Genomic DNA, 22910 nt, shown 5'->3' on the forward strand with positions numbered 1-22910 from the left:
ATGATGGATGTGGCGTTAAACGGGTATGATTTTTTTGTCTGTCTTTGCAGATAAATCTATAAATACAAGGCATCACATCATTTCCCCTATGTCTTGTTTCAGAACGGGACCCACGTGTTGACAATGCAGTGGAGGAAGAGTGTTGTTAATATAACCTGCAACATGTTGCCAAACACTGATCTCAGTACAACCACTGAGCCTGTTGATGATTCTTTAAAAACAACTGGATTTCACAGAGCCCTTCATCGTATGAAGCGGGGTTTTAGATGGCATCCCATATACGATCCTTGTTATAAACGCCGCCGTTTTCCATTTTTCCATTATTTCTTTTCAACACCAACTCCGACCACCACCACCACCACCACCACTACTGCTGCTCCGACACATCCATCTTTACTTTATCAACGCTTCTTTAAGAAACTCCTGGAATACTACCCATTCTATGCTCATTATTTTAAAAGGCCCAGATATCATCTGCCCCCCTATTACCAAGCTTATAACCCTCCAGAATGGCATACGTACTTTCAAACGACTCCAAAACCTAAGTTGTTTGCTCATCCCTTTCAGAAAATCCTTGCAGAGTATTTTACCACGCCAAAGACGACTACAACAACGCCGACAGAGCCAACGGTGACGTCAAGTACTGACTGCCCACAACCAAGGATTGGTCCTTCTGCAAAGCACAGCAGTTATAATTTTGTTCCCAGAGCATTGGTTGGTAACAGTAAGATCCAACAAAATGAGCAGAACTATATATCTGGATACAGTCAAGCAAATCCTGATGCCTTCTGGGAGTCGTTTCTTTTGCTTTATCATTCCACAAGTCTTGTTGATCCAGACTTGGAGGACCTGACATCTAAGTGAGTGACTAAGCACTCCTGGAACACAGCCTAGTGGTCCTACTTTTTAGATGTTTGTTTTTTTGTGAAAAACTAATAAACAAGTTGAGCTCTGAATTGTGTATTTTGGTTATCTGGAGAGTCGGGAGTTCTATGGTGCAAATGTATATTTTCCAAATGAGTTCTTTAAAAAAATGCTGATGAAGGTTCTCAGTCATCCAGGTCATAGTCATTCCGGTTACCATTTGCATGTTCCCAAGCAATACAAGGCCTTGTCCATATAAGACTCAAACTCGCTGTGGATCCAGACATTTGAATTGAGAAGGCTTCCTGGAGAGGTGGTGAAACGTCTTCAAATCTTGAAAACCAAGTCCAGTTAATAAATTTTGAATTTTTACGGAATTCTTTAAAAAAAAAAAAGGAAATTATAGATTTTATTTTATTATTTTTTTTTTTAACTAGAGCAGTTTGGAGAAGACTAAAGATCAGTAACCTTGGTTAATGCTTAAAGCAGAGGAACAAGTTTCCTGTAATTTTGTAAAACCAAAACATTCAATGAAAATTTTCTGTTAATACTGCATTTGCTGGAAGTGCACTTTTACATCAGTGTGAATCATTACAAAAATCCCCTTTTATAGTATTTAAGTTGATTCCCTACTGGGGATTGAAGTTAAAGAATTAACCTCAACTTGATCTTGGTTACCATTTTTCCTGAAAACCTGAGTTTTCTCTATCAAGAGCATTGCTCCGTAAGTGCTTAATATTTTTTTAAATATGCTCAAAACAAAATGGTACATATTTGTACTATGTGCCATATTGACTAATTGAAAACCTGTTTTCTTGCACATAAAAAAAAGGAACCTATTAAAACGTGAAATATGATTTTAAATGTACAGAAATGTGAAACTGGCATTAATGGAACATCACAGGAGGGTTGATTAATACTTTATGAAGTGAATTAACCAAAGCTTTCACATCTACTTTGGCTTAATGCCAACATGTTTTTCTATCATGTTGCAAAAGTTTTCTGTGCTCTCACTTTCAGAGCACAGCAGATATATTGTGCAGCTCTACTTTGGAGCATGATTAAATGGGTGCTATTTAGGTGACAAAGAATTTTAAGAGTTTTTTGGTGATGTTTATAATAAAACCATATAAAGTGCATCCTGCAACCTGATCACCATTAAACGGTGTAAATGAACCTTGACCGGACTCTGGATCTATTCCCGTTTCTGCTCTAACTTTGCTCCACACAGCGCACTCTAGTAGATGGAGACAGAGCACTGAAATCACTTCCTAGCTGACATCAAAACATCAGATAAAAGAAAAAATATAATCTGATGAATTATTTCTGTCTAAGTTTGCTTCATAATTGGTGGAAATAGCTTCCAAAATAAATGTGAAATGTATTTTCATCCTAAAATTGTACTTTTTAACAATATTTTCCTTTTTTTTCTCCTCCTAATCCAAGATATTACACTTCTGATTGAGTTAGATATTGCTTTCTCGGTTGCACTTATTACCAATGTCCCAATAAAATTTTTGAGTAATCTGCTTTTTTCGAATTCTAACTCTATCCTTAAACTTATAAATCCCTTCAAACTCTTGGATTTGCTTCAGCTAGCATTACTCTCTTAGCTCCAGCTAAATTCTTTTCTTTTTTTCTCCCTTTCCACTCAGCTTTCCATACATATACTTTTATAGAATGTTTTTTGATCAAATAACTGCAGGTAAACAATGAAGCCACTGTCTTCCATGATTGGGTAAACCATACCTATATCAAAGGTCATAAACAATGTTTATATTTGAGGTACTGATGCGTGATTTGAATAAGCTGGAACCCATATCTGATGTAACAGTTGAAGTATAAGGAAACTATAGGTTTCACTTTTCATATTTGAATATTTCTAATCCAAATGTATTGATTGTTTTGCAATATATGGTGCTTTTTTTTTGCACAGCAGTTTTATTGTTGTGAATTTATTAACATTGGTAAGCCTTAGTAAACCCCATTCTGTCTCTTTTTATACATTTCTGCATGGTGCTCTCTCCCTTGGGCACCCTCTGATGCTGCATGTGAACGAGGAATATTTACACATCACTGAAACTGGGCTCCATGTGACTGTGAAGAATGTGTAACACTGCACACTCTGAAAATAGAGTACATCATAGCTCCGATTCTCCACAGTCACTTGGAAAAGCTGTGTTTAGAGGAACTGAGCTCAAGAAAAAAGCCCTATAAGAAAGGAATCTCAAATGCATCATTTTAATGCAGTTTTCTTTTTAAATTTGCTATTCATAATTCAGCTTTCTAAAAAGGGCAGTTGGAATTTTTAAAGGTATATATTTATTGTATTGCTTAACTGTACCTTTGGCTGATTTTTTTTTTAATGTGAGATAGTTAATCCTGACGGAAGAATATGGGGTTTTGCATGAGGTAGACATGTTCAGTGGGGCCACAATAGGCTACTTGTGGGAGGACAGTGACAGCAGCAGGACTACACAACACCACGGAGGCGGCTGTATGGTTGAAAGCTGCAACTGGGCCGAGGAAGTCCAGGACATCTTTGCACCACAAGCTGAAAACATTTACAGTGGGAAGCGAGCCAGGCTGTCCAGCATCTCTGTGAGTGGCCATCTATACTGTCTCAGTTGCTACTTTGGAGAAATGTGCATAAAATAAATGATAAAACTTGAGAGTTTTTCCTTTCACAGAATTCCCTGCTGTATGTTGGGTATTTTTAGTTGCAGGCGTATGACGGGTGAATGATTCAAGTTATCAGTCCACTGCTTCACTGTGACACAGCACTCTGAGAGCTGAGTGCTTTGGGTTTGTTTTTTTCAATAGATGCTTTTTGTGCTTCCTCCTCTTTTATGGTAGATTCTGCTTAAACTTCTAAACATTAAAGAAAATATGAAACACACAATAAGAGGCCATTTTATTTTTTTCATCTTTTACATAACCTTTATCATATGAATCTGGGAGCATTTGGTGGTTTACTTTCCAATAATACAATCTTATCCAGAAGATTTATCTCACTCACCTGGAACATCTGCTGTTCTTCAACAAATCTACCTTTGACATTCCTCCTGCCAGATTTATCAGGAGTATTTCATCCTTTCTTTGCAGTAAAGGAAAAATGGAGGCTGAAAGCAAGTGAGGAAGATGGAGGCACAGATAACAGATCAGGAAAGCCATGGCAGCTCTAACTCTCCCCTCCCTCTACCACTCAACCATTTCTGTCTCCTCTGCTGCTTCCGCCTCTTCCCACACTTGCATCCCCCTCCTCCTCCTTTCACTCTCTGCTGCCTCTCCCCTCCCTGCACTCTCCTCTCCTCTCTCACTCTCCTCTCCTGCATGGACCTGCAGTATATTGGAGCTCCACTGCAGTATTGAGAAGGGCAGGACGGCTGTGTTAGTACCATGCGTTAGAAGGATGGTGCACCAGGAGAAACGCGTTTACCAGGTGTGTGAATTTGTGTCTGTGTTGGTTTGGGTTTCAGAAAGGGAAGTGTTCGTGTCATGATCTTCACAGGTATGAGGGATAGGTATCTGCGTAATGAATGGGAAGCTGAGGATGTCAGCCATAATGGATGAGTGGATGTCGGAAAAGGGAGTGGATTCTTTCATGTGATTCCAATTTGTGTATCTCTCAACCTTCTACTCACTTCTAACCTTATCTTGATTTAGATGACCACCAATCATTTTGGTGGAATTGTAGTTGTTTCTTCTTGAGGGGTAAAAATAGACTGAGGATAATAATTCTACATCCTGTTGGTGTCTGGGCTCTATATTTCATTCATGAAATCATACTTCATGAGGGATAAATGTTGCGATTGTGTGAGAAATGGGGGCATCTGACCATCTATTTTTGGGGAACAAGAGCACGGAGAGTAAAAAAACCTCACCTGATTCATCATTTGACGTCATATCTTCATCTGAATGTGCGTCACATAAAAATGAGCTGTTTTATTCAGGTCTATGAAGGCTAAGTGCAGCCAAAGAGAGGAAGCTGTGAATGAGGACAAGTGAGCGCATGCTGCACAAGAGGTTCACCACAATTTTTAGGAAGACTTTGGGCCCACTTAAGGACCCAAGGAGGTTGCTTAAACAGACTTTAAAATTGAATTCATACAGGACTTGTTGACATGTGTATCAGCTGATGGTTTCTACAGCTGAAAAAAAAAAAGTTCAAGGAGAAAAAGCTTTATTGTCATTGTACCGGATGCAACAAACGAATGCACACATTTACTGTTTGTAAAGTGATGAGCTCTTTTCTTGTTTCTCTTTGGTGAAGGCTTCCAGAAGGAAATGCACATTTATGGCTATATGAAACAAGAAACAAGAACTGGTAGAGAGAGCCACCTAGTGGACCCTTGTATGGTTTTGATTTTGAATCATATATTTGTGGCTTTTGAACAGAAGGAAAAAAACACATATTTCATTTATTTTCATATTATGAAAAAATAAAAATGAAAAAGGTAAAGTTTTGAGGAAGGTTGAAAAAAACTACGTGTTCAACTACAATAAAGTCACATTAATGAACAAATTGAAAATATATATATATATATATATTTAATTCAAAAGGGCAAATATTGTGAAGGTACACAGGGATAAATAAAGACTTTATAAAATAAAGATTTTAAATTCCTTCATATATTTTTCAAAATGTTACTTATTTTTCTCAGATTTTTTTAAATTAACTGACATTTTAAAATAAAAACCACGATGCGACTCAAAGGATAAAATAACGGCAATGCCTTTCACATGTTTCCATAATAAACCCATTTTATTTATAATTATAATCTTGAATAAATGCCTATCAGACACAATCTTTTAAAATTAGCTATAAAATCATCCAATCAGCTCAGCCTTTGCCAGCTGAGTGGAAGTGGCAGCACAGGAGCCGCGCTTTTATTAATATCCTTTATAATTCATGTTGCTATCTTTTTTTCTCCTGTAGGCTCAGAGGAATGAGAGAGAGTCAATCAGGCAGAAACTTGCCCTTGGCAGTTTCTATGACGACGAGCCTGTCATCTATACCAGCTGCAGCAAAAGCACCCCATCCTTACGGTAGGTTTCAGTCAGTGTTTGCTTGAAGTTTGATCAATGCAACATTTCTAAATCAAACAGGATTGCTGTTCTGTAAATGACATTAGCTAACTTTTTTTTTTTTCACAACGTGCCTTAGATCTATTATAAGAAACATTGATGGATGGATGAAAGAGAAACTCATCCTTGTTTTACAACATTTTTAAAATAATAATCTAACAAAGAATATGGCAGTTTTAGTATTTTTTGGTTTTATGCATTAATGTATGCATCCTTGTGGCATTTTTATATTACTCATAGTAAGTGGCACACTTTTAAGTGGATATTACTGCTTCTATAATCTAATTTTGATGTCAGAATTTTATTAAAAGAAAATCATTTTAAAAATAGTTTACCATTTACGAGGCCTTCGTCCTAAATGTGGCCTTCAATGATTCCAGAACAGGCCTGTTGACCTTTGTTGCATTTTGCGTTCCTCCAATCACTGCAGCAATGCAATGTGGCTTAGAGCTTTGCCCCTTTGCCTCTTTGAGGAGTTTAAGAAGTCCGGGCTGCCTTCATTACAGCATTCAGCTCATGTACATTGTTTGTCCTAGTATAAACTTTTTTTCATTTAAAGTTGCTTATTTGTTTTTGGGATGGAGTTTGTTCTGTTGTCGCTTACTTATGACTCCTCTGACCTTATTTCAATCTTAAGTCACCATTTTGGAAATACATACAGTATATGCATTGACATGTATGCAAAAAAAAAAAAAATCAACAGTGATGGTAGTAACAGTGGAGCAAACAGTGCTCTGGTTTCGTATGTGTGTCGGGGTCTGTAGATATCCAAATAAAAAAAAATAAAAAAAGAAAATAAATTATTGATAAAAATCATGTAAGCTGAGAGGAAAACTATATTGTAAAGAATTTCAGGTAGAGGATTTTGGTGACTTTGAGCTCTGGTGTGAATCAAGAAATTCACACTCGCTCAGTCTCCTTGGTATCTGTGCCTCCCATCTCTTCCTTTAGACTAGAACCCACAAGTCCAAGTTAAATGAAAAACATACATACTTTGATCTGAAAAGAGGGTGACTTAACAACAACCCACTTAGTTTTCCCCTTAGACTTGGTAAAATTATTTTTTGTTAGTGTTGTTTAAAACAAGGGATATGACTGTTGTAGCCAATCCTATCAACATGTGTGCTGTGCTTTTTACAGGAGTGACTCCAGGAATCATTGTAAATCCGTCCCAAACACTCAGATAGGCTTTGATGCACATTTTTTGAGGAATGTAATTGAAAGACTTTTTCCTTATTTAGTGAAGATATTTGGCTTTTTAATCCAATGTGATGTTTTGTAACAGAACACGATTCCATTATTCCGGTAAATTAATTTATCAATCTCACTATGGGCTTATCTTTTATGTTGGTTAATAATTTGAAAGAGAGCTAAAGGAAGCACTATTAGGTAATTATTGATTTTACAATTTTAATGGAAACATTCTGCTGCGTTTTGGCTAAATGGTTTGTGTTTAAAATTCTACACAAAAAAAGGCAAAAATATCTCATTAATTGATTAGTTTAGAAGTGTGTAAAATAACAACCACTATCCTTTGGAAGTGCATTAAGAAATAGAGTGAGAGAGTGTTGCATAATTTAGAAATAAAGTAGGTATTAAAATAGTTGTGGTCAGCTTGATCTAAATGTATTAAGTTTGAGACTGAAAGTAAAAGGCTTCCTGTAATGCCAGGTTCATTCCAAGGAGACAGGAATTGGATAAAATAGCCTCCTCCCCCCAAAGAGAAGCAGAACAAAGAGTTTGAAGATTGGGAAAAGTTGGCATAAGCCACAGGGTGTAATGGATAACCTCTGACATTTTTGCAAACAAAAAAACATGCAAACGGTGGATTTCAATCTTAGGGACATTTCTCACACTTTGTTTTCATCTTTTATGAAATTTACTGTTGACTTCATGTCTTCAAACATAATTTTTTGTGCAACTTCCTTTATGCTTTTCCCTTTGCTGTTAAGGACATGAAAACCACATTACAACAGACACTCAACAACACAGCTTCCTTTGTTGAATTTACATACAAACATGGTAAGAACTAATTGAGGTTTTAAACAATAACAAAGGCACTAGTGGAGAGGGTTGCTTTAAATGATGGTCAAAAGAAACACCCTTAAAAAGAGTGTTTCGTCATATCTAGGCAATGCAGCGGTGACCTCTTATAACTTCACAGCTTTAAACTTTTCCATAAACCCTGTTTACCTAACTTCAAACCACGGGCCGCCCCTATTGGCTTCCTGTTGATATGAGGAAGTGCAAACAAGAAGCGAGGCCTTATAAATCCAATAAACTGGGATTGTGGTATTTCATTCATGTGACCCCGATTTAAGTGCATCATCATGGGGTTTAGCTCTAGGTGGAAATTCCAGCTCCATTTCGTCCCGTTTGTCAAATGTATTCTAAATTGTTCTCATCCTGGTTGTTGAGTAATTTCTTTTCAATGGGTGGGGTTTGTGGTGCGAAGTTTAATGAATAGTGTATTTATTGTTTGGAAAAGCTGTGGGGAGGACTTTATGAAGGGACTGACTTTGCATTTTTTTATATGTTAGGTTCAGTTTCTACTTTCAATTTCATTTCTTCCTCCATCCACTCATCCAAGCTTAAACGAGTAGATACAGAGGCCCTAATTAGAATTCTATTTTGGGCCCATTTTTTTTCTTAAACTCACCATTCCCATCAGCAGTTCTTCAATAACTCTCTGTCGATCATTTTATTTTTGTTAATATTGTTGTTTCAGTGCAAAGAAAAACAGTAGGTAATTGATATCATATTATTTGCTAATATTGGCCAAAAGTTGACATTTAATTCATGACACGCTTACCTTAGTATTAAGATTAAGGTCATTCAAGTTAAAATATAATTGTTATCCAAAAAGCTTGTTTAACTTATAAGAAAGCAACATTAGTATAAGGACTTTTTTCTGTTAGCTGACTTGCATTAGTGTGCATGCTGGCATTTTAATTGACCATATATATAAATAAAAAAAAAATAAATAAAAATATATAGCTATTCTATTATCATAGTAGCTAGCTAGCTGGACCATGTTTCCATGCAAGCATTAATCAGCATCACACTGTTGTCACTTAAGTTAATTTACTCTAGTTTCTATTAGCAAAGCTTTGCACTTCAAAATAGAGAAATAATATATTTTTTTATATACTTCTGTGAGGTAGCATGTGAGTGCTATCATTTAAGGTCATAAAAAAGTACTATTATAATGACATGATAAAAGCTACCTGTAAATATGCATAGACATATGCTTTACCTTGAGCAAGATAGGATAGGATTACGGTATATGCAAAAAATGCATTGTTCTTATATAATGAGATTTTACCTTCTCCTATTGCCTATTCATTCAGCATGAGCTTTATCCAGTATGTCCCACTTTTATGTAAATAACCCCAAACTCAGTGTTTCAACATGGGAAAATGGCTGCAAACTGATCAAACGGTACATCTTGGACTTTTGGTGAGAGATACAGAAGTGGAGCCTGCTGCACCACAGACATATATACGTAGAAGCCTCATTGGGCGCAGGTTTGCACGTTGACGTCACCGCCATATTGTATGTGGCAGAAAGTAGTTGCCAAACTGGACACACTAAAGCTGCAGAGTGGCAACAATCGGAAAAAGCTGTGCAAGACCATTCTCTTTCAAGGTTTTTTAGCTTCATTACAGAACAGATATGGATATAGATGTCTGTGTATATATATACCCATATATATGTATATATAATATTATATATATTTATATAGAGAAATGTATGTATATGTATGTCTTATTTATATAAAGATTAATTGGTTAAATCTAAACATTGTGGTCTTCATTATTTCATAAAACTGTGTTGCTTGGGAATCTTTTAAGATCTGGCATAGACACAGATTAGGAACAGACTTTTTGGGGAAGTATTAAAGAGTTAAATTATTAATATGAGTAAAACAATCCTAGGACAATAAAGTAAGACAAAATAAAAGGACAAAAGTGGTAACATAAGAAAAATGTTATATTATGAAAAATAAGGGGAAACATTTTCAGAACAGTCACAGTTTGCAGAACTATTTCAGTCCTGGAGTAATAGGGCCAGAATATATATACATTTTTAATTATTTTTATTCTTTACAAGAATAAAGTCAAGGGAATGACGCCAAAAGATACATCAGTAAACTCATAATATTACAAAAATAAAAATATTATTTATATAAAGTATATTCTAAGATTAAAGTCCCTCTGATACTGTTAAGGTGTCAGAGCCTTACAGCAGATTTGCCACAATCATCATGGCGGACGCTCTGAATCATCCGCACTGTAGCCAAACCCCACCCAACGAGGTGTCTTGATTATAATGTCTATGTGCTGCACAGCCAACAAGCATGCAGCAAGAGGTTTGCAAGTGGCAGGTAGACTAGACCTACTGTTAGCATTAGCTGGTGCTAATGTTAGATGATGTTCATGCCAAACCGCAACACAAAACACACAGGATAAACCATTACTAACGTTTCTGTCAACAAACAATAGGAACAGAGCTTCCCTTCATCTGAAGTTTTTTGGCAAATCCAGCCAAGGTCAAGATAATAAACATTACCTTACTGCCCAAAAAGGCTAAATATTTATATATGTATATCCTCAACTGGGTCTAAAAGGAGGGCAGAATCAAATGAAAGTAAAAAAAACCTGCGAAAAGAGGCTGATCTTTTCAGAAACAGTGCAAAAGGAACTGTACCTTTTTTGCTGTATCGGTGGAATTTTGTTTGTGTCAAAACAAAAAGAGGGGGTACAGATTATGCATGTTCCCTTTATCTTTAAGTTTCATCTTGACTAAAAGAAAAAAATCCTTTTTTTTTTCCCCCTCAGGCTACAGAGTGGGGTGAACCTGCAGGTCTGTTTTGTTAACGACAGCAGCAGTGATAAAGACAGTGATGCTGAGGACAGTAGGACGGAGACAGAAACTAGCCTGGACACACCATCACCGATGGTAATCACCTTTAGAGACTCTCACGGTGCCTGCGTCTCGTGTCCAGTTCCAGAACACTGGCTGTTGTAATTCTAATCATTCCTTTAAATTTTCCACACAGAGCAAGCAGAGTTCATCGCTGTCAGACCGTGACACTGCAGAGGAGGACTCAGATCCGTTAGATGACTGCAGTGGGTTTTGGCGGGTGCAGCGAAGGCTGCAAGAAGAGGCCCGGGTTGCGCTGGCTTTAGCTCGACCCATGGCCCGCATGCAGGTGGAGGTGGAGAGGCAAATTCAGCTGCACAGACGTTCACCTGTCGCCGACCTGGTTAGTCAAAGAAAATAGATAAGATTTATTGTTATACACTTTTCAAGACAATAAAAGAACCATAGGAAATGAGAAGGGGAAATTAAGTGAAAATGGATTGGCTACTCTAACAGTAAACACAACAAAAGATGACATTTGTGACTTGCAGAGCTTCAGTAAATAGTCAATTGTCTGGTCTGTGTGTAAGAACAAAGAGAAACTCCCTGAAACTGGTAAACAAGCTGGTAAACAAGCATTTTGTCCCACCACTGATCGATGGGGTTTATTCAAAAGCTCTGCTTAAAGTTGATGAATTCTCACAAACAGAATTCTTTATTTATTTAACATGTAAGACTTCCTCTATGTGTGTCTTTCAGCTCCCTAATCTGCCCCACATTAGTGAGGGGTTGGTAAAGTGGAACCTAAAGCGTGGGGACATGAGAGACATGAGCCTGGGACAGCTGCAAGTCATAACGAATGACTTACACTCACAGATTCAAAGTGAGTTGGTCACACAACACAACCCCATACACTAGATTAAAAATGAACAAAAGCAACTGAGAAATGGGAGTTCCACAACCTTCCAAATGTTGTGGTTGCCTGTGATGATGATGATGATGATGATGACACTTGTAAGCAGTCATATCATAATTTGGTATGTGGTACTTTGGTATTTTGGTGGGTAACTTATTGATTCCCAGAATTAATTTCTAATAGAACCCTGTAGGGGCTTTCTGAAATATTAATTTGTGGATAATCTGATGCAGATCTAAATGAGGAGCTGGTGCAGTTGTTACTAATGAGGGATGAGCTGCACGTGGAACAAGATGCTATGCTGGTGGATATAGAAGACCTCACTAGGTATTATTCCTCTTGTATCAGTTTGAAAATTGCTGATTTATTCATCACTAACCTCTCTTCTTCTCTGCTGCAGGCATGCACACAGCCATCAGCGGCACCCCACAGAGAAAGCAGTCTCTAAATAGACATCCTGTTTACACGTTTCCATCAGCACGCCATCCAACCACCTATACCAGAGACTGTTGAGTTGATGGTGTTTTGTGTTTTTTAACTCAAGGCATAGTGATGATTTCCGGAAAGCCCCAAAACCTAGCCTATAGTATAAAACAAATGCAGTTTAACACATCCCATGACTCAGTCTGAAAACTCCCCAAACCAGAATCAAAAAAGAATAAGATCAGTGATTTCAAGATGGACACAAATGAGTTGGTGCAGGCGTCTTACTCTCACTAATAATAAGTCATGCTATATTGTTTGTTTGGATGGGGGAATCCTTTTGACCCATGTCTATTCTTTGCTTTTGGGGAATTTTTGCACAGAACCCTCATTTTTGGGAATACTTCACGAGACTCATTTCTCATTTTCTTTCCTTTTTTAGAACATGGATTTAGCCCTCTTCCAATACGCCACATAAAAAAAAAGTTTAGTTCAGTGAGTAAAATGCATCTTTTATTTCACCATGAGCAGCATATTAAAGTTTTTTTCAATGTTGAGAATCCCTTTTAGCGTGTGCTTGGAACAAAAATTTCTGTCCATAAATAGTGAGTTAACATTAAGGAAGTAAAAAAAGATTTAAAGTTAAGTATCAAACTTTTGATAGGAAATATGCAAAATCATTTATGTTTTCCTCACAAACAAATATATTAACAAATAACAGTCAGAGAATAATCTATTTTATCTGTGTACATGTTAAGAAACTTTATTTATAGAATGACTTGTTTAGATGTGTTTGGTGTTTTCACACTCAGCTTTCTAAGAATGTCAACTCGTACAAAGATCAACTTTATATTGTTTGCTTCATTAAGAAATGCACTGTACAATGATTGTAACAATGAATCAAGTAATAATAAATGTTTCAGTGAAATAAGCAAGCCTGTATTCAATTTGATTTCAGGAGAATGTATATATCCTCATTTTATTTTTGAATTACCAACCATCTTGCACTCCTCATTGAATAATGTGTGGTGTGATTTCTTTGAAACCGAAGATCAAGTGGCAATGTAAACTCTCCTCAACACATTTATGGTGTAGTTTAAATTTGGTCACAGCGGAGTTTCTCTACTCATTCACACATTTGCGCTTCTGAAAGTGTGACGCTTTAGAAAAAGGGTTACAGAAAGCAAGCGGGAAAAAGCTCTAATGAAAATAACTTGTAGCTGACACACATAAAAAACTGACGTAATAGGTTGTTTATAAGTAGTTGCTAAAGCAAAGTGGATTAAAACAATCTGTTTGGTTATGCAGATGGTAATACATATAAAATTGTAATGCCTGATTGCATATTAGATGGAAACAAAGGGTCTGGTTCAAACTTCCTTCAGGACTGGAATTTAATTTACCACTTACAAACAAGAAGAATGAGAAAATTATAAACTGAGCCACCTCAAGAGCATGAGTTAACTATTGCTAGCTTGAAGGAAAAGTCCAGGCAACAAGGAATAATCAATGGATCATTATTTATACCTAAAACTAACATGTTTGTGGTGATTTAATGAATATAGCGTTAATCAGCAAAAAATTTAAAAATTATTTTCGGCGCAATCACTGAGTTTGGGAGCGGCCATTTTTTTCGCAAATATACACCTCGTAACACCTCACTCCTGACATTTTTTGGCAGTTATGTCACGGTGCGGTAAGCCTAGCGCCTTTCTCACGAATTCACAAGCAAAATCAATGGGAACTACTAGACTCATCTGCAATCAACAACAATTATTGAAGATTTCGAGACGAATTTACAATTGAAATTCAGGAGAGCTATAGTTAAACTGACAATACCCACTTGCATGGCAGTTGGAAGTTGTAATACATCTGGTACAAGTGAAAAAAAAAAGTTATTTCCCCTTTCTGATTCATGAGCCTCGATGGACGGGTTACTGCAGTCCTGGTTGTTGGATTGCCAAATTGACGAGAGAGGATTTGCCATTGAACTTCTGGCCAGAGAAAAAACACATAATATTCAGCCAACATTTCGAAGAAGAATGTTTTCAAGAAGAACTGGATAATACCATGTCGTGACAAACACCAGATATGCATTGGGACTTGCTCAACAGCTGATACCGCATTGTGACGTGACAAACCGGTATGGTGGCAGTAGTGTTCTTTGACAAACATGGATGTCTCCAGTAAAGCACATTCAAAATAAATTACTCTTGATTAAAAACACTTATCATTTATTGAACAGTATGTGATAATTTCATATTTGAAATACTTTCAAAAGTATAAATTCTGAATATGACTGGGCTTTTCCTCTCCTTTAAAGAGGCCACCTGGGCGTGCAGGTGACGCAGTGGTTAGTGCGCACGATCCATGTACGGAGACCTTAGTCCTCAACGAAGCCGACCCGGGTTTGAATCTGGCCTGGCGTCCTTTGCCGCATGTCTCTCCCCCTCTCTTATACCTCCTTTCCTGTCAGCCTACTGTCAGCAAAACGAGCCACTAGTGCTGTAAAAAAAAAAAAAAAAAGAAAGAAAAGAAAAAAAGGCCACCTATGGCCAAAACACAGAACTGCAGTACTCTTCTACTCATTCTTGTTAATATTTTTTGATTATTCTTTAGTCCTTCCTTTTTTTTTGCTGGTCGCTCCTGATTATCCATAAAATCCATCTTGAATATAATGCTTCAATTTATTGCTAGGTCAGACCCATTCAACATGGACTAGCTTGATGTCACATCTGCAGAAGAGTGCGGGAACTTCCAACCCCAAGTAAATAATAGGCTCCAGGCTTATATATCATGGACGTAATATTGGAGGGGATGGGGGGATATGTCCCCTTGACTTTTTCAAACATCATTTTCTGTCCCCTGCACATTTTACTGTGCAAAAACAGTGTTACGTTACAGTACACAGACATTTGTCGAGCACTAGGACCAAGATGAAAACGGCAGTGAAGCTGAAGCCTGCTTCCCTGAGTTTGGAACACCCACAAGCTCCTGATTGGTCCACTTTCCTTTTCTTGTGTGATTGGCTGTCACCACTTTCAATGCTGAGAAGCTCACTTTACAAACATCTTATGCGGCACTGAATCGGGTCTGTGATTGGAATGTTCAAACACCCCAAAGTTAGTTATATTAGAAATGAATTGTGCCCCCCCCCCCCCCTTGTTATAGATGCATCAGCGCTGATCTAGAGGTGTCAGTCTGCTCATCAAATGGTGATTTAGTTGTAAAAGGTCAAATAAAAAGGCTATTTTAAAGATATCTTTTAGTAAAAATGTCTCTTTAAAGGATTCACTTACTAATTATATGACTACAACATTCTTCAAAACGTAACAGTTTACATTACAAATAATGAGAAATTTACACCCATATCAGCAGTGGACCCAAAACCCCTCCTTGAATTTATTTTTAAGGTTTATTAACAACAAACGTTAAGGAATTAAAATATATACAATTCTTTAAAATATAAGAGACAAATGCACTAGCTGTAATCATACAGATAAACATGCCAAAGGTTTGATAGTTATGGTTACACCAGAGTTGTAACTAGTAATTTCCTTTAAAATCAAAATCTTTCTTTCAATACTCTATTCATTTAATGTCATCTGGTAAAATATATTTAATCTATGATTATAACCCCATATTATTCAAGAAATTAAGAATACGCGGTCCAGTGACACTCATATCAGATTATAATAAAGTTTTAGTCATGTATAAACCTTCAGTCATGTATGAATATATTTTCCACATTTTCTAAATGACGAAATAAGAGGCTTGAAAACATCGTTTTGTGTGCAATTAATCTATTGTGTCTAATTTAGTGAAATCAGGTACTGAAGTACACCTTTACTCAATACTCTAATGTAATAGAATATGAATGTTAGACAATGTTGCAACAGATTAACAATTAAGCACTAGGGATGCTTCAGCTGGCATGCACTTTAAATCTTGGCATTAATGGACAATTTTGCAATTAATGCATTTTGATTAATTTCTGGATCAAAGTCTAAAAGATTCATGATAATTGTAGTCCTGTTTATCAAAACACAGTGAGCGAACACAAATGTTTTCTCACAAGATAATTAGGCACTGATAAATTTCAATATATCGACTCATCCAACCTGGACTGGATTATTCTTGACTGAACACAAATTCGTAAAAACAAACACTTTGATTTGTAAAATGTATGCCCTGCCAAAAAGAAAACTGAGACAAAAGGATTATCATCAAAAACTAAGTTTGGCTCATTATGTCTTTGTTGGACTCACATTTCAGGGCCATTATCACTATAGTTCATCAATTCTCATCGTACACTTCAACAAAATGTCCCTTTCTGAATGACAGCAGACTTTTCTACTGTCTGGTTTGTTTATAAATGCATTTTGGGGCGTCTTCCTTCATATTATGTCCAATTCTGACCAGAACCGTCAACCATTATGGTTTGTATTTAGATGCAGGTCCCAATGGTCAGAACTAAACTAGTTAAAAAGGCTTTTAAATTTTCTGCCCCTAAGACCTGGAATAGTTTGCAGTTGGAATAAATATTGCAATAACATTTTACTTTGTGGAAATTTAAATAAAGTATACAAGCCACACACAAGTTGTGCAGCACAACTATCAGCAGAGATTAATAACAGAAATGCAGTAATCTCCAAAATTATAACTATAATTAGAAATGTAGAGTGGAAATGTTGTGCATGAGTAAAAATGTATTTCTTACCCCTTACCTAAACCAGTCAACAAGATATGTCAGCTACCACAGCAGCCATAATATTGATCACAAAGCTGTATTTTTCTGAAATAATTAAAAACAAGTTTAGTAAAAATGAACTGTGGTTTATTTCTCTGAAACAGGATGAGGACTGATGAACACATCTATACAGTTACATGCTGTAGTGTAATTAATTTACCAAACAAAGTTCAAGATCTCCTGCGCCCCATGATCTCCTATCCTTTTGCATTACAGAGGCGCTACTGCGCATGTACAACTTTTAAACAGAGTCGATAGGCAAAGGTTTTTGCACTCCAAGGCCGCAATACGTCACCAATCTGACAACAAGGACACAGCTTTGCTCGTCATTAAAAACTAAATATTTATCTTAAACTTATGCATACATTTCTAAATATTTTATTTTTATAAATGGTTGGGGCGGCACCACTGATGCATGTGCATGCACACACAGAGAAAAAGAATTGCGTAACGTAAAGAAGGAAAATGTAGCACTGCTAAGTTATTTATCCCACTACATTTGTTTTTCTGAAGTTTAGAAGGTAGCTTTTTTTTTTTTTTAAGAGCTACATGGAAAAGCAAAGCGAACAAGGCTGAATTTTATTGGAAATGAGCTGCATGGCTTCTATGAACTCTAGGCACACAGACCTGAAGGTGACAAAGAAAGGTGATTAAAAGCTTGGCATTGATAAGGAATAATTGTGAAGGGATCTAAGATGCATAAAAAAAGTTATGTTCCCACCAATACTTGCTAGCAAACTAACCAGCAGGTTAATCTTCCTGCTTGCTGGAGAAACCAGCTGTTACCCTTAAATTAAAATAGACCAAACACCCATGTAATCAAAATGATAAAACAGTAAGGCTGTAAGCGTTTAAAGGAAGAAATCTCCAACAGAACCGGGCTCACACCCATCACGGATACTTAATCAATTTCCAATTGGGAAATCAGTCTTCTTCCCTGTTATTAGGTAAATAGATGCTTTAATGTGAGACTTTTATTTTGAAATTTGCATTGGGGTGTGTTTTTTAAAAGCCCTAGAGTTTAATTTATAAAAACCTGTTGATTTTGGGTCACAATCTTGAGCCATATACTGCAATTCATATCTGTGCATAATGTAGAAGCTTTTATTTTGTAGAGTCCCTGGGGTCTTACTTTGAAAGTCTAGCAGGGGTGTGAGTGTTAAGGAAAGGGTAACGTAGTGTAAATAACCAGAAGGCTCCCACCACATGTCGTCACAGTGAGACTTTTTTCACACACTTCAGAGAGTGTGATTTATTTCTACAAACCAACTTACTGAATGACATAAGCTACTCAAAAAATAAATAAAAAAGTCGGCTAAAAATAAAAAGTCTGTCAGTACGTTTTGTTCAATGAAAACCAACGGTTTTGTCTATCAAATTGAGCTCAATTTTTGCTTTACTTTGATCACTGTCATGCTTAACATTACAGCGTTCAAGATTCTATGAGGGACGCAGTTACACAGAGATGTCCCTTAGCAAAAAGTAGTATACTTGAAGTAAATTCTATTAAGAATATTTAAGTATAAGTTTAGAAAGTATACCGAACAATTTACTTTTAGTGTACTTGAAGTATTACTAAAGTAATACTTCTTAGAACTAAATTGCAACATTTTTAAGTTTACTAAACTATACTTTAGTGAACAATAAAGTAAACAATATAGTCAAATACACTTGACTAAACTATTGTTAAGTATATGAAATCTAGTTTAGAATAAGTAAACTCTAAGTGCACTGCCTGATTTTAAGTATGAAATAAGTGCCATTTTAGTAAACGTGAATAAACTACTTTTTGCTAAGGGGTGGGTACACTTAATAATTAAAATGAAAAAAGGGATAAACAGATATAATAATATAATCACATAAAACCCAGGCCTTCCACGTGGATGTCCAAATGCTGTATTTGTAAAACACCTTTTTGCATCATAGATACCAGTACCATTTTATAATGAAAATACTTTCCATTCGTAAACGTCAAATAGCTACTACGTTTACACACCATGGCTTAAATAAGTAGTTATAGCTCTGATTCCATTTGGAAATCGGCTGCTTGGTTCAAATTGTGTTTTAATGTTCCCATTTACAGAATTTTCGGGATATTCTAAATAACTCAGCAACATAAGTAGGGTATATCGCCTTCATGGGGATGACTAAAAGTGACTCGTTAATACCCAACCCGTCCATGTGCGCCTTCTGAAAAAAAAAAAAAAAAAAAACTCCCGTTGCACAGAGGAGTAGTTAGATCTTGAACTTGCACGGTGACGCACGGTTCTCAGTGTCCTTCTGTGACCCAGCTCATAGGTCATCCATCATCATTTACCAGCAGGATCTCTGGACACCAACCCAATGCCAATGCCCCCCCTGCACCATCCTTGCACAATTACGCACATCCTTGGCGCAGCCATTCATGAACATGCGTGGATATCTACACCCTGATTAATAATCACACTTGTGATTATTAATCACTTATTAAACACTTGTTTGCCACTTTTTTATTTTTCTGATAGAATAAATGTTTCCTTTTGAGAATAAACGTTTTTATTTTATGCTCCACAAACCCTTAAACTAAATAAGGTGAAACTCATCGGGAAAAAAAATCATTTTGGTGCTGTTTCCATCACATTTGATTCCACACCTTTTTAGCTTGTTGATGTGAATTTAACAAGTATGTGCGCCTGTCGCAAATTATACGGTTGGTCAAATCTTTGTTTGGATTAGCGCACGCTTTCATGTCGGGTTATTTTATCATACATCCCGAGTTGTGCGTCTTTTGTGCGCAGGCACGCTTTATATGTGAGGCAAGTGGGCTAAATAATTCTATACTAAAGAGAAATTCTTTAAAATATTGTTTTTGATTAGTAAAACCTAAAAAGCTGTAAAAAGAGAATTGTGATTTATCATTTAGTAAAAGTTCCTTAACATTCCTAATGATTGCGTCTGTGCTAGACTCACAGTTTAGGCACAATATCACTAAAATTGTTACTAAATTGTTATTACAACTATAACCAATAAAAAGGTAAAAATTGTCCCTTTCTTAAAGCTCAACTGTGTCTGCACAGAAATTTCATCAAGACATGACAGCCAAATCAAATAAGCAAGTTTAATATATGGTTTTTTTTATTTGTATTATTATTTTATTCAAAACATAATATATCATGAAATTAAAACCAAAACAAATTTTTCCTAGCTCTCCTCAGTTATACATTTATAAAAATAAAATAACCCAAAACTTTGACATCAAACTGATCTCATTTAGACATATAAGACAAAAAGCAAAGAAGTTAATTTCAATACCAATAAAGATTATACAGTTCATTATTTCTTTCCAAATTACATTTATTTTCTCGTATATACAATAATAAAATCAAATTAAAGTATAATTTATAGTTTAATACATTGTCTATGAAATTAATATTCTTCTATCTGTGCTTTATTGAAAACATTAAAGGGAGTCAGTATTTAGTCTGACTCCCTTTAATAGCCTGTAAAATTATACTTTCACTCTGTCTCGTATGAAAAGCCTCAATTAGTCATCAATGTATAGCTGTTGTATTCAATCTGACGTTATTTCCAGTTTCACCAAAACATTCGCCGACAAATAGGGGAGGAAAAGGAAATGATGCAACCTTGTCAAGGTTGTGAAAGTTTACAGGGGGGAAAAATCCTACATCACTATAAAAGCCATGAGGATGCCAGAGTTGAGACAGATACACTCAGAGGATTTCAATCAAGACAAGGATGGCACTCTTGAAGCTCTGTGAGTATCACATATATGATTTGTGCATCTTAGCAAGGGAAAAAATTAGAATAAAGTTTTTAACATTGCTCTGTGTTATATTTAATATTTCCAGACTTGACTCCTACCCTGCTGCTCCTGGCACTTTGCTGTTCCTTATGGGAGGTCAGCCACTCAATGCCGGTAAACAACAACAAAGGAGAGACGGTCTCCTGTGTTTTTTATGCACGGACACTCCTAGAAAACATCACTGATCTTCTAATGCAGGTAAGCAACTTGGGAAAGGTGGGATTGTAAATGGTCAAATATATGTTTGGGTGTTAAACTTAGATCTTATTCTTAACAGCCACAACTGTTTAGTGGAATAAACTGCACAAGGCAGAACATGGAGCTGATATCGGAGACCAACACGCCTACTGTGTGTTCCCCAACGGTAAATGAAATCACAGAAATTGTGCTCAAATATTTATATATATACAGTAATTGTGATTTTTATTTGCTTTTTTTAAACCAAATTTTTGTTTTGCAGAATTCCACATGCTCTGGGATAATTACACCGGCTTTTGATAAGGTAGGCAGCTCTATATCGTAAATATAAAAAGAATTGAAATCTCAATTTTCAATTGTGTGATTAATGACTACTATTGCTGCTCTTTCAATCAGGACAAATGTGTAAAGGATATGGGAAACGATCTAATCCACTACTACAGATATCTGTCAGCTCAGCCAGATCCTGACAGCATAATTGGTCCTTCTGTTCTCCACAGCCTCAGAGAGCTCATGGAGGTTAGTTGAAAACTGCCACCAGCACTTTCTTAACACTTGCTGCTTGGTACCCTTTACGCTAATACACAAGAATTGCTTTTTTTTAAGCATTAAAAACTCACTTCTAAAATATTTATGATTTTAATACATTACAAAAATTGTTTTTGGAAAAACTAAAGGTCTTTTTTAATCAACAGAACTGCTTTAAGTTGTCTCCACCAGAAAGTTCTACCTCAAATCAGGTAAGATGTTTTAACTTTTTCCTCAAATGCAAGAAGCAAAAAGAAAAGATATTTCTTAAAAAAACAAAAACAAAAAAAACACACACACATTCACCAGATGAGCTAATTCAATAAACTCTTCCTCTGTTTTTTCAAGGCTCTTGTGGAGCGATCAAGCAACTACAATGAAAGACTGAGCCTTTGCAAAGTCCTGAAAGGCTTTCAGGTTCGCACTGTCACAATCAACCGAGCCATCAGCTACCTGAACCATATTAAACACACTAACTGAATCCTGACAGACCTCCGTGGCAAGAAATGGGCATCAAGGAACCGCTCCTTAAACAAATGAACCACACCATGGTACTTTAAAAAAACAGCCAGCTCAAAGAGAAACACTGGAATCTATTTATTGTAATGGAAAATATTTATTGTCTTTATAAGACTACAATGTTTCTATTTAAATTAGACGGTTTGTGAAAGTTGAGTTTTATCAAGTATATTTATGCAACTTATGATATTTAAATGTTTTTATATTTAGGAATATTTATTTCAACTATTTATGGTGATGTTGTTTACTTGGTTCTAAAATTGATTAAATAAATGTTGTTTCCGCACAATACATATTGTTTTTGTTGTCTTTTTATCACTGAGTTCCACCTTCTTTTCTAGCTAAAAAAAAATAAAAAAAATATCATGATTCAAACCAGAATCTTCTATTCCCCTTGGAAGTTTTCATATTTTGACACATTATAACAATTTCTACTTTTTTTTTTACATTTCTAATTATAGCTGTAATATTTTGCCTACTTGAAGACTAAGATTCTCCATTCTTTTTTGCAAAATAATTAATGTTCATTAAGATCGAATGGAAAGCGTCTGTATAGATATTGTTTCATGTCATGAGCAGAGATTTGCAATTGGACTATAGCTGTGCCATTATACCAAATTAAAACAATATAATCCAAACTGTTCCATGTCTATTTTGGCTACATTTTTTAAGATATTTTTTCCTGGTGGAAAGTGAACTTCTGCCCTTTTCTCAGAGCTTTTGCTGCATCAACCAGTTTTTTTTTTTCTAAGATTGTAAATATATTTATCTCGATTTCCATCAACGGCGACTGCCTTTCCTTTCTAAGATGAAGAAAAGGACCCCAACAGCATGATGCCGCCACCATGATACACAACAGAGAATACACTCACCGGCCACTTTATTAGGTACACCTGTCCAACTGCTCGTTAACACTTAATTTCTAAGCAGCCAATCACATGGCGGCAACTCAGTGC

At 36.1% G+C, this 22910-nt stretch overlaps 1 protein-coding gene across 1 annotated transcript; it reads left to right on the top strand.

Annotated features, from left to right (window-relative positions):
* Positions 1-4162: 4162 nt before the first annotated feature.
* On the top strand, positions 4163-13083 carry LOC107083767 (schwannomin-interacting protein 1-like). The gene is made up of 7 exons (XM_015373224.1): positions 4163-4306; positions 5804-5913; positions 10794-10914; positions 11015-11221; positions 11578-11701; positions 11968-12061; positions 12135-13083. The coding sequence occupies exons 1-7, from the start codon at positions 4277-4279 to the stop codon at positions 12184-12186; spliced, it is 738 nt and encodes a 245-aa protein (XP_015228710.1). The 5' UTR covers positions 4163-4276; the 3' UTR covers positions 12187-13083.
* Positions 13084-22910: the final 9827 nt, after the last annotated feature.

This window comes from Cyprinodon variegatus, unplaced genomic scaffold, assembly GCF_000732505.1.
Source record: "Cyprinodon variegatus isolate N-32 unplaced genomic scaffold, C_variegatus-1.0 Scaffold83, whole genome shotgun sequence".
NCBI classification, from domain to species: Eukaryota; Metazoa; Chordata; class Actinopteri; order Cyprinodontiformes; family Cyprinodontidae; genus Cyprinodon; species Cyprinodon variegatus.

What these genes read in the sequence shown, in the direction of transcription:
- LOC107083767 (XM_015373224.1), top strand. Translation starts at nt 4,277, where the DNA reads ATGGTGCACCAGGAGAAACGCGTTTACCAG. An exon ending in GTTCACCTGTCGCCGACCTG is followed by an intron (nt 11,222 to 11,577) that starts GTTAGTCAAAGA and finishes TGTGTCTTTCAG; the next exon opens with CTCCCTAATCTGCCCCACAT. An exon ending in GATATAGAAGACCTCACTAG is followed by an intron (nt 12,062 to 12,134) that starts GTATTATTCCTC and finishes TCTCTGCTGCAG; the next exon opens with GCATGCACACAGCCATCAGC.